Genomic DNA, 17,064 nt, shown 5'->3' with positions numbered 1-17,064 from the left:
GTCACACGTCTGTCACTAACATGATGCTTACCTTTTCCATATTGAAAGACTTGTGTTATTTTCACTGAATGCTCATCAACATATCTGGTCTTCTGGAGTTGAATTATTTCTTTTTCTGGTTGGTCTGTTGTGTCTAATGCAGGTGTTCACCTCTGGCTAGCAAGATGTTAGGTTAGTCAAATGCATCTTTTTTTGCCACTTTTTCATTAAGAGGGAGATGTATTATTTGTTCTTTCCTTAAAGTGTTTTGTTTGGGGGAGATGTATTATTTGTTCTTTCCTTAAAGTGTTTTGTTTGGGGCATCAAAGAAGAGATAGACACTGTGATAGGAGTTGGCGTATCAAGTATGCCCCTGAAATCCAGGGAACACTATAGCTGTCCTGGATGGCAAACAGAGGCATGTTCCAAAAAGGTACCTCCCTTGTTCTTGGAGATGACGCGTAGAAACCATGGAATGCGATGACAAGCATAACTGGCTTGAACATTCCACGTGGAAAGTCTTTCAGGTAATAGCCCTTAGGATGAGGCGATAGCTGTTGCTGAACACACACTTCACGAGTACAAGGAACGTCATAAGAATTCCAGGTGGATTTAACAGAGATTACAATTAAAACAAAAAGGATTCCATTAACAAAAAAAACAATGTTTGCCCAAATTAAAGGTATCAACATGCATACTAACTTTGCATCCAGCATGTCCAATCTCTACATAGCCAACTCGGACCATCAACTCCGACGTCGACCCTGATAATATAAAGATGACGTTTTGGACAGTTTACATAGATGGCATGTTTATGGTGTAGAGAGGGACCAATGATGTGTCAATTGCAGGTGTGGATTTCCTTAAGACTTGCACTCCTCATAATAGATTGTTAATGAACTGTGACCAAACAGACATTTCTTGACCTTCCGATTTTTCATAATGACAGTGTACTAAACACAATATCTTACACCAAGTGTTAGGCAAGATTTTATGTAGTAACCCTGTGGGAGACTAAACAGGCCCTGTCCTCTTGGCAATAGGTAACCCAATCTTTGCTATAGTCCTGCACTACACAGGTTGGTATAGTCGTTGAGCATCCAGGCTTATCTCAAGAGGGGTCAATGTGTGTTGTAGAGGTGCAACATAGAGTTTCACAGTGACAAATATTCAAATAACACTTACGCTCAAGGTTTCTTGATTAGAATAATTTTTTTTTTCTTTTTTTTTTATTAAGCATTTGGGTTGACTGTTATAAAAACCCTAAACTTATACAGAGATTAAAAGGAACAAAAGCAAACAAACAGAAGAAAGGAAATTTCACATTATCATTTTCATCCCGTAGCCCACTTTAAGACATTTCTTTGTAGTTATTTATTAATTTAACAGTCAGTTTTAAAATAAGACTTCTTTAGAAGGGAGCAATATGCAACTCTTAAATATACTTCAACAATACACTCCTTCAGTTCAATAAAGTAAGTAGATACCCTTTTCAGATGGCACACAGATATTCCTACACCCTAAACTGACTTCAATAGTTAGGACACTGTGGACATTAATATATCACTTGTCACACTTGAATGGTAAAGCTGAAGTTCTGGCAAAAAGGAAAATGTTAGGGAAGGAATCAATGGTTAACAGGTTTCTCAAACAGGTAAGCACTTTAGAATCCCCCAATGCAACGTAGGGTAACCTTTTCCCAGCTGTACAAGTAAACTATGTATGACTTTTTGGAGGGACAGATCAACACAAAGTCAGATGGTAAGAAGAGTCTTCAGGGAGCCAGGCCAGCCAATGTCAATTGAGCAAAGTCTAGGGGAGCAGAGGCACTTCTTGAAGATTAGCACAAAAGGCTTGCACAATGTTAGAGTTTTGTTGTAAAAAGAAATCACTGTTGGGCCACATGCTGGGAGGCCTGTGAAGGGCAAGGCTGCAAGCAACTCTGCAAAGGGCAGCAAATGCAAGTCTCCAGTGAGAGTAAGCAAGCTACACACAGCAATAGGTAAGTACCCATTACTTCACAGTACCTTGAGTCTGAAGAAAAGGTTCCAGGGGCTTCTGTTCCTTTTGTAGTCCTGCAGATCCTGTTGTTCCTGGGCCTCAGTCGTGGGGATAAGAGGGAGGACATCTGGGGACTCCTGCACTATGATTTGAAGGTCGGTGGCAGCAATGGGTGAAATTCAGATCGGTGGCACTTCGATGTTTCAGGTACTCGCAAATAGCACAACCGAGTTTCTTGGACACCTTGTGGACTTTCCTTGCTTCTGGAGTCCAGCACTTTGTTGAGGAGGCTGAGGCTTGGTCAGTCCTGCTTCAAGGGAGTCTGGAGGATCTTCCTCGAACTCAGGTCCGGCTTAAAGGTGATGCACTCGATTCTGGTGTTCCTGTCCCCTGGCACTCAGTTCCTGCAGCAGCAAAGAAGTACACCCAGCAGAGAGAGGGGCTCCAGTCGAGTTTGTCTTGGTTCTGATTGGTCCCACTGCAGCAGGGCTTCACCGGGCAAACCCAGGGTCCAGGAGAGTGCAGCAAGCTTCTTCTTCAGTTTCTTCTTCGGTTCCTTTGTCCAGTGGTCGACTCTGACTTCCTTGCAAAAGACTTCACCTTTTATACAAGTTTCTCCCATTCAATCGCAGCCTAGCTGTCACTCACACAGCAGGATGGCTGTCCTCCATATTTTATCCACCACTATGGAGTTTTCTAAACACAGGGTAGGTTCTTTTCAACATATTACACATTTTAAGTTAACAAAATATCCCGCAATATATCATGCCACTCATTCTCATGGTCAAGTGATTTTGGACTACTCCTACATTCATTATCTGCGTTTACTCCCAGGGACTACATGTCCCAAAGGCAACCAAGAAGTGGCAGAGGTAATTATGTAACTGCCGTCGCCTGCCCCACATGACACCAGGGACGTCATTTGGGGGTCGCAAGGGGTCGCAACTGCGACCTCTGTGGTGTCCCTTGCGACCTCTGTGGTGTCCCTTGCGACCTCTACTAAAAAAAAAAATACTTTTTTTTTTTTTTTTTTTTTAAGTTATGCAAGCTCCTGGGCTGTGGCTCTTTACTTCTGGGGTGGCTGGCTTTCTTGTTCAGGCCCCTTAAAAAAAAATACTTGAGGCACTTGTTCTTATTTTTCTTCTAACACTTTCAGCACTGACCCTAAATAAGAAAGAATAGGAATACCAAATAATGTGTCTTTCTGGAATTCTATACAGTAATTGCTGGCCTCATTAAATGTTTATTTCAGGCACACTTCAGGGGGTGAGTCACTGATTTAGTCTGTTCTTAAACGCCTCACTAAGCCTAAGCCGTTCATCCTTCTGAGGTCGATAAATGAGTACCAACACAGGTTGGGTGATATTGGGTGTATATTTTTTCTATATAAAGCGCTTAATGATGTGTTATTATATAGCACTTACGCTTATCATTTGGTCATGGACGTCTGCTTGCATACACAGTCATTTGGTAATACGGGCCAATAAACACTGAACTTAATGATACATATGGCGATCCATTCTTGTATGAATGTACATCATATAGTGATATCATAACTATATTTTTCATAGTGTACAATGCTATGTGATGCCACTTCCTGTTTTGTCAACGGGTGAAATGTCGTGTTCCATCGCTACCCGCTATATCACTTTGGGGCGGGGTCTAATGACATCACTTCCTTTGATGTCATCAGAGGGTCAAGGGTCGGGTGATGTCACTTCCGCTACCCCTGGCATTTTGGTGAAATTACGTCCCTGCATGACACATTGCAAGATGGTGCTGCCCGAACTGTGGCATTCACCAAACGAGGACACTACATTCTGATAACTATGGTGAGACAGTAAGTTGCTATAAATTAATTCCATGACACCAGATGTGCTACTTAGTTTCTTCCCAAATGCCACGGTCTGGGGAATTCTCTTTCTCAGTGTCCTTTTGCTGCTGCCCATCAGATAGATTGTAGCAGGTAATATATATTTTAGGTCCTTTTCAACCTTAACATGCTGACAAACTGAATTTGCTGGGTGTTGTTTTAATGTGAATACATGCACCACTGAGGAGGTAAGCGATAACCCTTCTCTTTACACACTCCCAATGCACATTCCACAGGCAATCCTGCTTGGTGACATCTCAGACCTTGAGTGTATGTTTTGATCACTCAGGCATCTTGGCAATTACCCAACTGAAAATGGTATGGGTGACAAACAGCTGCACAGCTCATCTTAATGAACGGATTATGGTCACTAGAACAGTTCCATACATAGGTTGAGAACTGATGTGCTCTACTTATTTTATATGCCATAACTAGTGCCCATTTGTTTGATACATTTGAAGTGGTTTGCAGAACCCTGAGACTGTGCTTTCTCACTTTTACCTGCGTAACTGTTGGTTGGATACATCAATGGTGATGGAAAAGCATTTGCCTCATTGATAAACAAATCTGCCCTTTCTCATTAAGAAAAGCAGAATATAGACAGGCAAGACACACGAGGTATAACATTTAATGTATGGGTAGACAATTATTAGTTATTACTAATACTGAAACTCTGGCATTATGTCATCTGGACTTTCTGAAGGATGGACCATGTTCCCTTGAGTGAACACTATAGGAATATAGACACATTTGAGGAATACCAGACCAGTATTAGGTCCTGAAGAAGAGGTGCGAGGGGACAATTGTATCTGCCCACCTCCCACTCCGTCAACACATGTGTCAATATTTAACAAACTAGCATACGATTCAGGTTTTCTAATTATGCACACACATATAGATGTGGTGTTCGTATCTTCATATGCTATACATACATCTATTATATATACATTTATGTACTTTTGTTCTTTAAATTATGTGTGTGTAAACACACACAAATACGTGTGTGTGTGTGTAGCGGAATGTTGATTAATATATCATCACTTCTGTTTACAAGTGATACGATACGCCCCGAGGTGGTAAGATCACCCTGTTGGTAACTGGCAGCTGCCCAGGTTAAGGCCTGGAGAGCAGCAAGGGTTCCCTAACGAGGGTGGTGGGCCATTACCTACAGGGCGGGCCCACCAACGAGGGACATATCGCCTTTAGACCCCGTGTAGATCCCAACACGGGTGCAAATGGTTTTGTTTTTTTACAAAAGAATGAAAACGTACCTTTCTCTCAACACCCAACGGCGCAAAATGCTGTCATCCAGGAAGTCTGTTTTCAATGTTGATGACTGCTGACCGCTGACAGCACTGTGCAGCAATAAGTGGCGAAAGAAAGGTCCATTTTCTTTTTTTTCGTTTTAAAAAAAAGATGAAAACACCTTAAGCACCCATGTAGGCATTTACACGAGTGCTAAGGTAATGGGGGGCTCCTCACACTAATGAGACTGCTCAGAATGCGGGCTTTCCTTAGTGAATAGAGCCCAGGTTAAGAGCGTTATCATTGGTGGAAGGCACCTCCCATGGTGCTAAGACAAAATAATTGACAAAACATAGGTAGATATAATCGATTTATTGTCTGTTAGCGCACCAGTAGCAGACTTAATTACTCGCACGGCCACATCAGTACCAGATACCATCATGCCCACTCTGCAAAGAGCAATCATATTCAGCTATTCCCAGCTCACTGCAGTACTGTCTTATTGTGTTATGCCCAACTACCGGAGTCAGGCTAGAATTCCATGTTGCTCAAGGAGTACAATAGAGCAAACGTCAAATATGCACACCTGCAACACTAATGCAATATGTTTTATAGGCGTAGTAAACACAGCCAAGGCACATGTTTGTATGGTAATCAAGCTGAGTCAGAACACATTGCATAGATGTAGCTAACGGTATTGTTGGATTACTGTGCATCCTATTTGGTCGAATCCAATTTGGTTGCATTTTTTTAATTGAATTTGACTGCAAATACATGTGGGGGGAGAATAGTGAATATAAATAAATGGTGTAGTGGGGGGGGTCTGTGATTGGTCTCCCCCTGCATATATTTGCGGCCAAATTGAGTTACAGAACTAAAAATAAAACTCAATTCGTGCAAATCGGATTCGAGCAAACAGGTTTGATCAAATCAACCCAAACCCAGCTAACACATTAAAGATTGGTTGCAGTATGCCTAGTTAGCACAGTAAGAAAGAAGTTGTAGCTCCAATTAACACTGTAGGGCAGGGACATAAATTCGCCAAAATGCCCAGGTTGGCGGAAATTACATCACATGACCCTTGGCCTCTGATGGCACCACAGGAAGTGATGCCATTTGACCCTGCCCCCAAGTAACATCACAGGAAGTGATGGCACACCACTTTCACCCGTTGACAAAACGGAAAGTGGCATCACATGGCATATTGTTCCTCAGTACACTAAGAAAAATATGGTTACGATATTACGGTCATATGATATACATTTCGTGCAAGAATGGCTCACCACATGTAGCGTTAATATCAATGTGTATAGGCGCATATTACCAAATTACTGTGAATGTAAGCAGACATCCAAGGCCAAATAATGCCATACAATGGAAAGAAAATACATGTGGCTTTTGCACAGAATGAAAGAAGGCATGTCAACAAATTCAATCCTTAGAAACTGAGCCAGATCCAAGCATATCTACAGTCATCGCCTGTCAGGATATGCACAACAAAAATAGATTGTAGCAGGTTATATATATATATTTACAGGTGTTGTAAGTTTTCTAAAGCATTTTCATTTGTTAGACAGTTCTCATATAATGAGTGTGGCAAACAACTCAGATATAGAGACCCTCATTCGTTTCCTTCCCTAATTTCCCTCCAATTCCTCCACCTCAGGGCCGCATCTGGCGCTGTGCCCGTGGCTAATCCACCCAGGAGCTTCTCCTGGCATGCCCTCCCTCCATTGGAGATATGAACTCCTAGGTCGTCTGCCTCGCTCTCCCACTGGACCTTTTCGATAACCATGGATAACCCCAACCTGTGCAGCCCCTTGCCACCACACCTTTCTTTATAATATGCTTCTGTCTATGTAAACCCCCTAAACATGTCGAACTCTTGCCTGCATGCAGCTGCCAACTGGTTTACACTGAATAAATATGTACAAACGAAATATCCATTTTTTATATACATTCTCAAATTTTGTCGGCTTCAAAGAACTCCCAGTTTTGCCAGATCGGTGGACTGCGGCATTCAGATGCAAGGGGACTTACCCAGGATCACACAGTAGTGTTGGGTCAGGAAGCTAGAACTAGAAGTCATGTCTTGTTCACAGACACTTGGGGCTTAATTCACAGAATCGTTTTATAATGGCAACTCTCTATTGGAAAACGCTCTATGAATTAGGCCCTTAAACTTCAAATAATGGGTTGCTCCATTGCAAGGCCACGTTCAATTGTGTTAACTACATATGCCTTTGCAACTATACACTGAGCACCGTTTCCTGTAACTCATCAGTAGGGTAGCTCGGTGTGTTAGCTCCATCCTGCTAAAGATGTCAGAGAAAGAGCTAAATAAATGAATCACAATAGTTGTACAGCTCAATTGGACTGATTTACAAAATCGTTTTTCAATGGGATTTTCCCACTGAAAGCGCTTTTGTAAATCAGGCCCAATTTATGCAACCAGACACTGCTAAGCTCCACCCTCAAGTCACAGGTTCAAATCCCAGCATCCCCCGCCAGGTCTTGGGGATTGCGCAGTCAACGAAATGGGTGCTATTGACTCAGGCTAATAATAACATAAAACTGTGGGTCTCACCGACCTCCAAAACCACTGACACTGTCTGCTGCTTGGATTTATAGCCTCAAAAAAATTCCACACTGTGAGGCAGGCGACACTGACATAATTAAAAAGTGAAGGTGCATTAGAATATGCACCCATCCCTGCCCATGATAACACATAAATATAGCTAACATGGGTTTGGTATTTGGTGTTGGGTATTTGTTTATTTATATAGCGCACCAAGCCCAAAGGCATCTAGGTGCATTCTTAAGGTTACCAGGCAGTTTACAAAGTACAGGTGCATAAGATACATATTATAACAGATCTAGATAGTCGACTAATTCATGAGCAGAAGAAGCAATGATGTGCACAGAAGGTGTGTAGGCAGTACAAAGCAGTAATGAAATGTGCAGGAGAAAAATGCAGGATATATAGGTACGCTGAGATATACATAGCAAGGAAGGCAGTGGGCCTCATTACAACCCTGGTGGTCTGAGAACTACGGTACCGGTAAGCATGCCAGTACCGCAGTTCCCGGACCGCCATACTACGAGTTGTGGTCGCGGGTGCCGCACAGCCTGCCAGGTTTTTCCTGGCGGGCTTTGCGGCACCCGTGAACACAACTCGGTGGATGCACGGGCACCGTTCGTGACGGTGCCGGTGCATCTGACGTCCCCATCCCCATTCAGCCCTATGGGGCAGAATGGGGTGGGGAGGCCCTTGTTTCTGGCACCCGAAAATGGGCACTCGGCATGACCCGGTTCATCAAGTAGGATGATGCATAGATTTGGGCGGAGGAGAGAGGGAGTGATGTGTGTCATAGGATGTGTTCTGAGAGTATGCATGGAAAAACTAAAGTGTTTCACTGGCAGCAAAGCCAGTTAAGGTCAGGTAGCAGCAAGCGGACTAGGCCCTATGGTGCCCTATGGTGCCTCCTGAGAAAGAACCCAGGCTTTTACTTGTTTCCTAAAGCAAAAGTAAGACGGTTCTGATCTTAGGTCCGTAGGCAAGGCGTTCCGGGATTTAGCAGCTAGAACAGGAAAGATGGTACCCCCAGCTTTCTGTAACTTCAACCTGAGGACCTTGAGTTGGTGTAGGTTTATGGACCTCATAGGTCGATCTGAGATGTTCCTTGAGAATTTCTCGACAAAGTATTTGGGCGCTGCGTCGGTAAGACATTTGTGCGTGAGTGCCAAGGTTTTGTCAATGATTCTGTTATTGACTGCAAGCCAGTGGGCGTTCCTTCTCACTGTAGAGATGTGGAGGATTCTAGGGATATTCATCGCAGCTCTGAGCGCATTGTTTTGGATTATTTGCAGTTTTATTAGGTTACGTTGATTAGTTCCTAAGTAAAGGGCGTTACAATAGTCTAATTTAGATAGAATAAGCGCTCTGTCTATGGAGGTGCAGTTTGCTGTCGACAAGAAAGGTCTCCAGGCATTCATTAATTTGCAAGTATAGGCTGTAGCAGAAGATGTTGCATTGAATTGTCTCGTCAAGGTCAGTAAAGAGTCAAGGTAGACACCAAGTGTTTTCACATCCTTGGATACATTGATTTTATTGCCATCTATGTTGAAGGCGTTACATTTTCTGTCTAGTTTGTTCAGTTTGGTTTTGGATCAAATAAGCAAGAGCTCTGTTTTATCATCATTCAGGCAGAGGCTATGCATGGCCATCCATGCCTGAATGATTAGGTAGATATGATTGAGAAGTTTAGTTTCAATATCGTAATTGCCAGTAATGGGGATAAGGATGTGGGTGTCATCTGAATAGTTTGTGTAGGTGACACCCAAATGGTCTAGATCGTCGAAGAGGGGCTTTGTGAAAATGTTGTAGAGCATTGGAGAGATGCCCTGAGGTACTCCACGAGTGACAAGTGCAGGCTCGGCCGAAGCAGTTGGAGCGAACACTCTCATTGTTCTGGCATCTAGGAATGATTGTATCCACCTAGTAGCTTCATCTGAAAAGTGAGCTGCAGGATGTCATGATTGGCCAGATCAAAGGCGGCTGATAAGTTTAGTAGCAGAAGGAGGGCTATATTGCCTTTATCTCTTATGTTCCCCATCTGCGTTTTAGATCTATTAGAGCCGTTTCGGTGCAATGTCGAGGTCTGAAACCAGATTGATGTAGGCCGAGATTATTATTAGTTTCAAGATGTTCCTGTATCTGGAGGTAGGCTGCCCTTTCTAGGATTTTTCAGAGGAACGGTACTGTGGTGATTGGTCTGTAATTTGTTGGGATGTTAGGGTTGAGGCTGTTTTTTTTTAATAATGGGAGGACACAGGCATCTTTCAGGTTGGTTGGGACCGTGCTGGTTGCGAAAGATGAGTTTAATAATGTTGTGATGAATGGCGCAAAATCCTTTGCTGCCTCTTTGATGATCGCTGCCGGGCAGATGTCCCCCTGGCACCTTGACGGTTTGAGGCTCGTGATTATACTCTAGTGAGAGGGGAGAATTGAAAGAGGTTGCATGATTTCAGTGGAGTCTGAGGCTTATGTATATAAGTGTCAGAGCTGAGGCTCTGTTTTTTAGATTCGATTTTGGTTTGAAGGGGCGCTTTTTTGTCCACCAGTGCTTTTTGTATATTGGTACACCACAGAGAATCTTTTGTGCATGAGACCGGTGGCGGAGAAGGTGATTCTAACTCTCTGAGAATACTAAAGGGTAATTCCTGTAATAGAGATTGGTTTTTCCAGTACCAGTGATATATAAGCATCTTTCATGATTTCTGGCCTATTCCTCCACCGGAAAAAAATGCTTTACATCCTGCCCAAACGTGATCTGGGTTTGTCATCTATGCCTCTTCCTTTGGAGTAGCTCAGGCTTTTAAGGACATCAGAGATTTGGTCCCAGCCACACTTATCTTTCTGTCATGCAGTTTTTCAGAAGAAAATTCTCATGTTTGTTAGTATCCCTGGAAGTCTGCATTATCATCACCCTTTGTAGTGAAGGCTATGTACTAATCACGTTAGTGTCTATTTTATGATGGGAATGCAGGGTGGGTGTTGTGGGTGTTCATGCCGCAGACACAACTGGTGCTTCTCACTTTCCAAGATTTGGGGATAAGGTTGAGGACACCTGTTCTTACCTGTAGCCAGAAGGAATGCCCAGAAGGTTTTGCAGTCTGCAGAGATGGAGGAGCCTCATCCGCAGCAGCGGAGACCATGTGAAGCTGCCGACCGGGGAGCACAGTGCTGTGGGTCCATGGCAGGGGTTCCCGCATCTTGCGCTCCAAGCCCACCCCAGCTGCCCGTGGCAGAGTGAGGAGCAGAGAACCTGCTGCCTTCACTCCTTCACCCACTGCATGTGACTCAGGAATCCAGTGTGTGGCAGCGTCCAGCAAGGGAAAGGAGGAGGTGACGTTGGACAAGCTCATGGTTACCTGGCAACCATGAGCTTGAGTCGATCCAGAACTACTGGTGCCACACCGGCACCCCAGACAGGCCTCATGGAGCTTGCCTTGCCACACATACTTTTTTGGAAATAGTTTCAACCAAACTTTATTTTTTTTAAACTCAGGGGTCACAGAATTATCACAGGGGTCGTAGGGGAACCGCCAAGGGTCGCCACACCCTGTAGTAGGGCCAAATACCAAATAATACTCCCAATTGCCAGTATCCAGTTAGCTCAGAGGGGGCCAGTTTCAACTATTTTGAACTAGCAAGGTGAGGCTGAGTGAAGTGCGAGCTTTGCACTACCCCGATAATACCCAGGCCATCACCCCTGCTGACCTTCTCTGTTTGACAGGCTGTTGGGAAAGGGTGGGGCATCCGAGCCCTGCACTGACATCCAATCCAACGCAGTCTATTATGGCACGTCCCTTACGCCACATCTAGTTCAGATCTGACAGATGTTTTGAGAGTTGGGGAGTGGTGGACCTTGAGATGCTTTGCCATGCCCTCCCTGTCAAAAAGAGCCCTCACTTTGCCCACCCCTGCTGTTACATTTGCTCTGGATTCGCCAAAAGGGATAGGGCAAGGTGTTGATGGAGCGAAACCAGGTAGTATTTGGAGGGGTCAAACTGCTAGTGAGGCTGGGGTAGGAGGAGTTGGTATACAGTTCTTTTGCCGCAGGATTTTTCGTCGCAGGACTTTTCATCGCAGTTTTTTTTTTGGGGGGGGGTTAAAAATTAAATAAATATTTGTGGGTGAAAGGAAATAATTTTTTTTAAAAAGGGGGTTTGGGGCGGTAACCCCCCCAAAAACCCCCCCCAAAAAACGATAAAAAACAGCGATGAAAAGTCCTGCGACGAAAAATCCTGCGGCAAAATAACGTAGAACCGAGGAGTTATTTTCTTTTCATAAGTAGGGAGTCAGATGGGGTGGGGTGAGTCAGGGTGTGAGATTCTAGTCCCCATTTCGTTACCAAGTGGCTCAGAGATGGGTATAGAAGTGTTTTATATTTAATTGCGCAGGGGGCCAGCATCCACGGGCTCCCCCTCCACCGCTGTGCATGGTGCTTTCATCTAATCCGCATTGGTAGTTGTAGCTTTTCAAGGGTAGATAGGGCCAGAGGCTGCAATATTCAATTGATTGTATGGATTAGAAAAATGTCCACACCTACGAAATTATTTGCCCACCAGACTGGCACAATCATGCCCTTTTAGCAAAATCTCAAAATGTTTACTTTACGTGAAGGGTAATGTGGTGGCAAGGAAGGCAAATCGATGTTGTTTACGCAGAGAGGCTAACACACCTCTGCTTGCTAACACACGAGAGATCAAAGGTTACTTCCGTCATATCAGTGGTAGGCAGCAGGGTCTGCAGAGTCTACTCCCAAAAAGTATTTAGGATAAAACTAGATGAATTTATGAACTAGAAGCAGAACAAATTATTGTGTCAGAACCAGTGAAACTGAGGAATTACTGCAGTGGCGATTGGCGTAGCAGACAGGTGCCACAATCCCTTTCTCGGGACCCTCCAAGACCTGTAAGACTAACTCCATTTGCACTACCACTGAGTGTCTTTAATTTGCTCAGGTATTTAAAGGGAGTTGCAGTGCAGAGTGTTTGAATATTCAAGGAATTTAACAATGTTTGGATTATTTTCAAATGCAAAGACTGTTCAATCAAATTCCCCTATACAGTGCTGTGCCGGGGCCAGGGTTGGGCCATTGTGAAACAGCCTTGGCCCTGAGGCATGTGCTTCACAATGCAGGGCATCAGGAAAACCAGAGCTATGTGAAGCTGACTATCACCATGAAGAGAGGAGGGGACACAGCACAAGAAATTAAAGTTGAGAGCAAAAAATAAAAATGTGTTGTGCATGTTTACTTGAGTGGTGTGTGCGTGTGAGGGATTTTGAATATGTATGTGCGTATCTGTGTGTCTGTGATTTGTTGGTGGGGGAAGGTCACAAAAGGTTTTTGTGAGATCAGCATCTGATGAATGTTTTCAACAAATGACTCTGGTTGCATGAAATTGTGTTTTACATAGAAATGCTGGCATATATAGAAATCTGGCTGAATGAAAGCATACTTTACATGGTAATGCTGGCATATATTGAGCACTGGCAGCATGATATGGTATGCGTACATGGCAGTTCTGTCACATATTGTGAACTGGCTGCATTAAAATAACATTTGCAGTGGTGAGGCTAACATATAGTAGGGACTGGCAGCATGAAAGTGTGTTTTACAGTGGCAATGCTGGCATATGCTGGTCCTTGGCAGGATGGCAATATGTTTTACAGTAACAATGTTGACATAAATTGGACTGTGGCAGCATGCAGATGTGTTTACAGTGCAATGCTGGTACATATGGTTGGGCACTGGTGGCATGAAAGGGGCATATGTTGACAGTGCTCAGGATCTACTTTGAACACAGGCAGCATGAAAATGTCTTTTACAGGGCCATGCTGGCACATATTGTTGAGGTTGTCCTCATGTGTTTCGCCCCTTTCTGCACAGCAAGAAAATGAGCTGCAAAATGATGCTGGGTAATGTTGGTTGCCTAGCATCTGTTAGAATCGTTCACGTGTTGCACTACAGAACCATTAATACATTGTAGGATTTTTTTTTTTTTACCTTTACCCAATTCTGCTGAAAGCTGTGCTGTAAATTGCAACATTTCAACACATTTTTTTAAACAGTTCTCGGTGGAAGAACCTCCCTGATGATTTATGAATGGTTGTGCTTTCTGGTCTGGGCAATTTCTGGGGAAAAATATATACCCCACCACTGGATAATGTCAAGGCATCTCAGATACCTGCTTTGCATTTGTAACGCGATGAGCAAGAAGACATAATTTAAGGGCTATGCAGAAGCCTTGTTTTTACTTACTCCCCACCCACACTCAAAGCATCATGGACAATTCTGTCTTGCATAAGTCCTGAATGAATGCCAGCAATAAACCTTGTGACAAACATCGTGGAAGAATCTGTTACCCACATCCTCTTATAAGGGCAATGGCTGAAAGAAATGATCAAATCACAGAAATCGAATGCATTCCTCATATACAGGGCTATCTACCATGTTTCCATGTCACAATGAACTATGGCAATCAGCCACGCATCGGGGGCGGACATGGACGGTAGCAGGCCATGTATGCCCCCCATGACAAGGGGTTGATAGCCATTCACACCCCGAGGATCATCTGGGGTGCGAATGGGTTAATTTGTATTTCTTTTTACAGGCGTTGGGCTACCTGTATTTTGTGTGAGCCCAATCTCCCATTAAAAAATGTAAAACAACATGGCTGCCACCATAGGAAAAGGGACTTAGTCCCTTTTCCATTTCGATGGTGGCATCTGCAGGTGGGAGGAGCACCGAGATCAGAGCACAAAGCTCCAGTCCAGCTGGTAAGTGGGAAGGGAGGGAGGGAAGTGGGTGGGTGGGGAAAGGGTAAGGTTCATTTTTGGGGGTAGGGGCGGGGCTGTGGGGAGGCAACAGGGTGAGGCTCCATGTTACCTTCTTCAAACAAGATAGTGACACCCGGGGAAGGGTTTGGGGTGACTGCAACCAGCAGGCAGTACACAGTGTATTCTCACCCACTGTTCTAACAACTTGATTGGCTGAGTGTCCTTCCCTGGGTGCGAATACAATGTAGCTCACTAAAGAAGGAGTTTAAAGACTTCCATACCGTCAGTGGGGAAATCATGCCTTTCTTTGGAGGGAATCCATTCCCGATAGTCTCCCCCCATGCCGAGAAGCAATTCTGATCACAGTGTGTGCTATGCAGACCAATCACTGTTAATTCCTGTCACCATTTCATTGTACATGTTCCCCAACATTGGAACCTTACAGCCCACATTGAGAACATGAAGAGAATGGAAAGGTCTGAACATAGGCAACTCTGAGCACTGGCCAAAGGTTTAGACCAGGGCCTGAGGCAAGATGTCCGGTGGGACTATTGATGGAGAGATAGGATCACCAGCACTGTAGAGTTTGCGAGGACCTTCTGAGTGAAGGAGTAATGATGACAGGCCAGCTGTAGGGTTACTGATGGCACACCAGGCCTAGAGGTATTGATGACAGAGCCAGGTGTAGGAGTGGTGATGACATATTGGGTGAAGGGATAGCGAGGGGATGGAGAGAGATGGCATGATGACAGAACCAGGATGAGAAGGCTTTCATTGTTACGTACAAGCTGTGTGACGGCAATACTCTGTCGCAGGAAGATACAGGCTGGGCCCACCAGGCTGTGTAGCACCGAATACCGCTGGAGAGGGGAGTAGAATGCATCCACAAAGTCTTCTGTGTCGGAGGCGTCCGCATCTGAAGTGGCTGTGACTTTGGGCCGCCTCGGCCGGCCATCCTGCAGCAAACAAGGCAGTTAGAAAGGATGAATTCTGGGGAGATGTCAAGCCCACTTCCCTGTGAGGAAAAGCACTGGCAGGATCCCACCATACACTTCTCTGGGTAGGTGGACATTTTCTCTCGCTTTCATTGGGAATGCTAGGTTGGTGGGTGCTTGATGAGGTAATGCTTGTGTGAAAATGAAATAGGAAAGATGGATTATGAGGGAGATAAGAGAGTGAAATATAGGCATCTATGCAAATGGGAAGATGGGGGTGTATGACAGATTGGGCTGCCACCTGTCCTGACTTTCCAATGACAGTCCATATCTTATAAAACATTTTGATTTTTTGGCCCCCATGCCCTTATATTTTGTTTATCGTACCATACACTTCCATTGCATTTTAGACTTGTCCCTTAAATGTATTTATTTATTTATTTATTTATTTGCATTTATAACGCACACAAACAGCCCAGAGGCAACATGACGACGTGCCAGTGATTTGCTGGGGGCTCATTCAGGAGCCATATACTCAGAGTGCGATGAAGGGCACGGTCCATTACGAAATCACAACTAGTGCGGCAATGGTCCATTGAGGCTAAGCATGGAACATGCTAGTGACACCTAATGTTTCACAGTCCTGATGAAGGTGTGGTACCTGTGCACACTTGTACACACTGAAACCTACTTGTCAAATGCAAATTATAAAATACAGAAAAATGACTGCCTTACATGAATTTGAGCAGCAGATTTGTAGTTTATGTAGGAAGGCAGGTCTCACAGTAAAGTTGTATCCAAAAGTGCTTGTATGATTGGGTGCATATGACTGGTTCAGGGTAGGTAGGACTCTTGTTAATGCAGAGGTGATTGAGGATGTTTCTAGATGTGGAACTGGTCGTATCTTACTGATTTCTCAAAGTTTTCCATCTTTTAAATATCACTTATTCTCAGACTTTCAGAAAAGATGACATCATGTAATTTATATTTATTTATTTTCCAGAGTTACTGTTGAACATGTATTTAGAACATTGAATACATGTGATGTATTCAAGCAATAGAGCCCACTCTGTGGACAGTACGAGAAGTTAAGTGCCCAGAAGCCAGGCTCGTGGCCAATAACTGCCTGGCTTTCATGAGTGGGGTAATTTATAGGTGAGTAAATGGGATCATTTATAGAGTAACAGCTACAAACTTAAATGTGTTGGTCACAGCAGAGGGGTGGTCCAGGGAAAGCATCCATCTCAGAGCCCTCTAAAGCATGGGTGATTAGGTGCTAACCCAACGCTCTTGGGTAGGAAAGTCCAATGTCTGGGGCCACACATAGGGAAGCAATGGTCCCCCTCGAGTGGCTCAGCATGTTTTTGGGGAGGCAAGTAGGCCCCTGCTAGTGAACCTTGAAGAGCGGAAAGGAGCGTAGCAGTGGATATGGGCATGAAGATATTTCGATGCAGAACCTCAAAGGAATTTGCATGTTATGATTATTTTTTTATAACGCACTGAGTACCCCAAACCCTGGGATTCGAACCTGCGTTGCTCTGCATCATCTTTCTTCCAAGATGAGCGTTGCTACTGAGCTCTACTACCCATAGGAGACAAAGTGCATGAAACTGCCTTGATTGATTAACGTTGAGACAGTGGAGGGACTTCTAACATACCAAGGTCGTTTGCTAAATCCCAGA

General features: G+C 44.2%; 1 protein-coding gene across 3 annotated transcripts in view; it reads right to left on the bottom strand.

The window, feature by feature from the left end:
- Positions 1 to 17,064, bottom strand: part of CABP2 (calcium binding protein 2) — a 394,756-nt gene that overhangs the window by 49,197 nt on the left and 328,495 nt on the right. For 2 of the 3 annotated variants that reach the window (XM_069629044.1, XM_069629046.1), the window contains exon 2: positions 15,233 to 15,403. The exons of the other annotated variant lie outside the window; for it this stretch is intronic. In XM_069629044.1, coding sequence (XP_069485145.1) covers positions 15,233 to 15,403 — 171 coding nt within the window. The remainder of the gene's footprint in view (positions 1 to 15,232; positions 15,404 to 17,064) is intronic. 3 annotated transcript variants of the gene reach the window in all.

This window comes from Ambystoma mexicanum, chromosome 12 (assembly GCF_040938575.1).
Source record: "Ambystoma mexicanum isolate Mex_15411 chromosome 12, UKY_AmexF1_1, whole genome shotgun sequence".
NCBI classification, from domain to species: domain Eukaryota; kingdom Metazoa; phylum Chordata; class Amphibia; order Caudata; family Ambystomatidae; genus Ambystoma; species Ambystoma mexicanum.
Note: the sequence above shows the minus strand (reverse complement) of the source record. Positions and strands in the feature narration are given on the sequence as shown.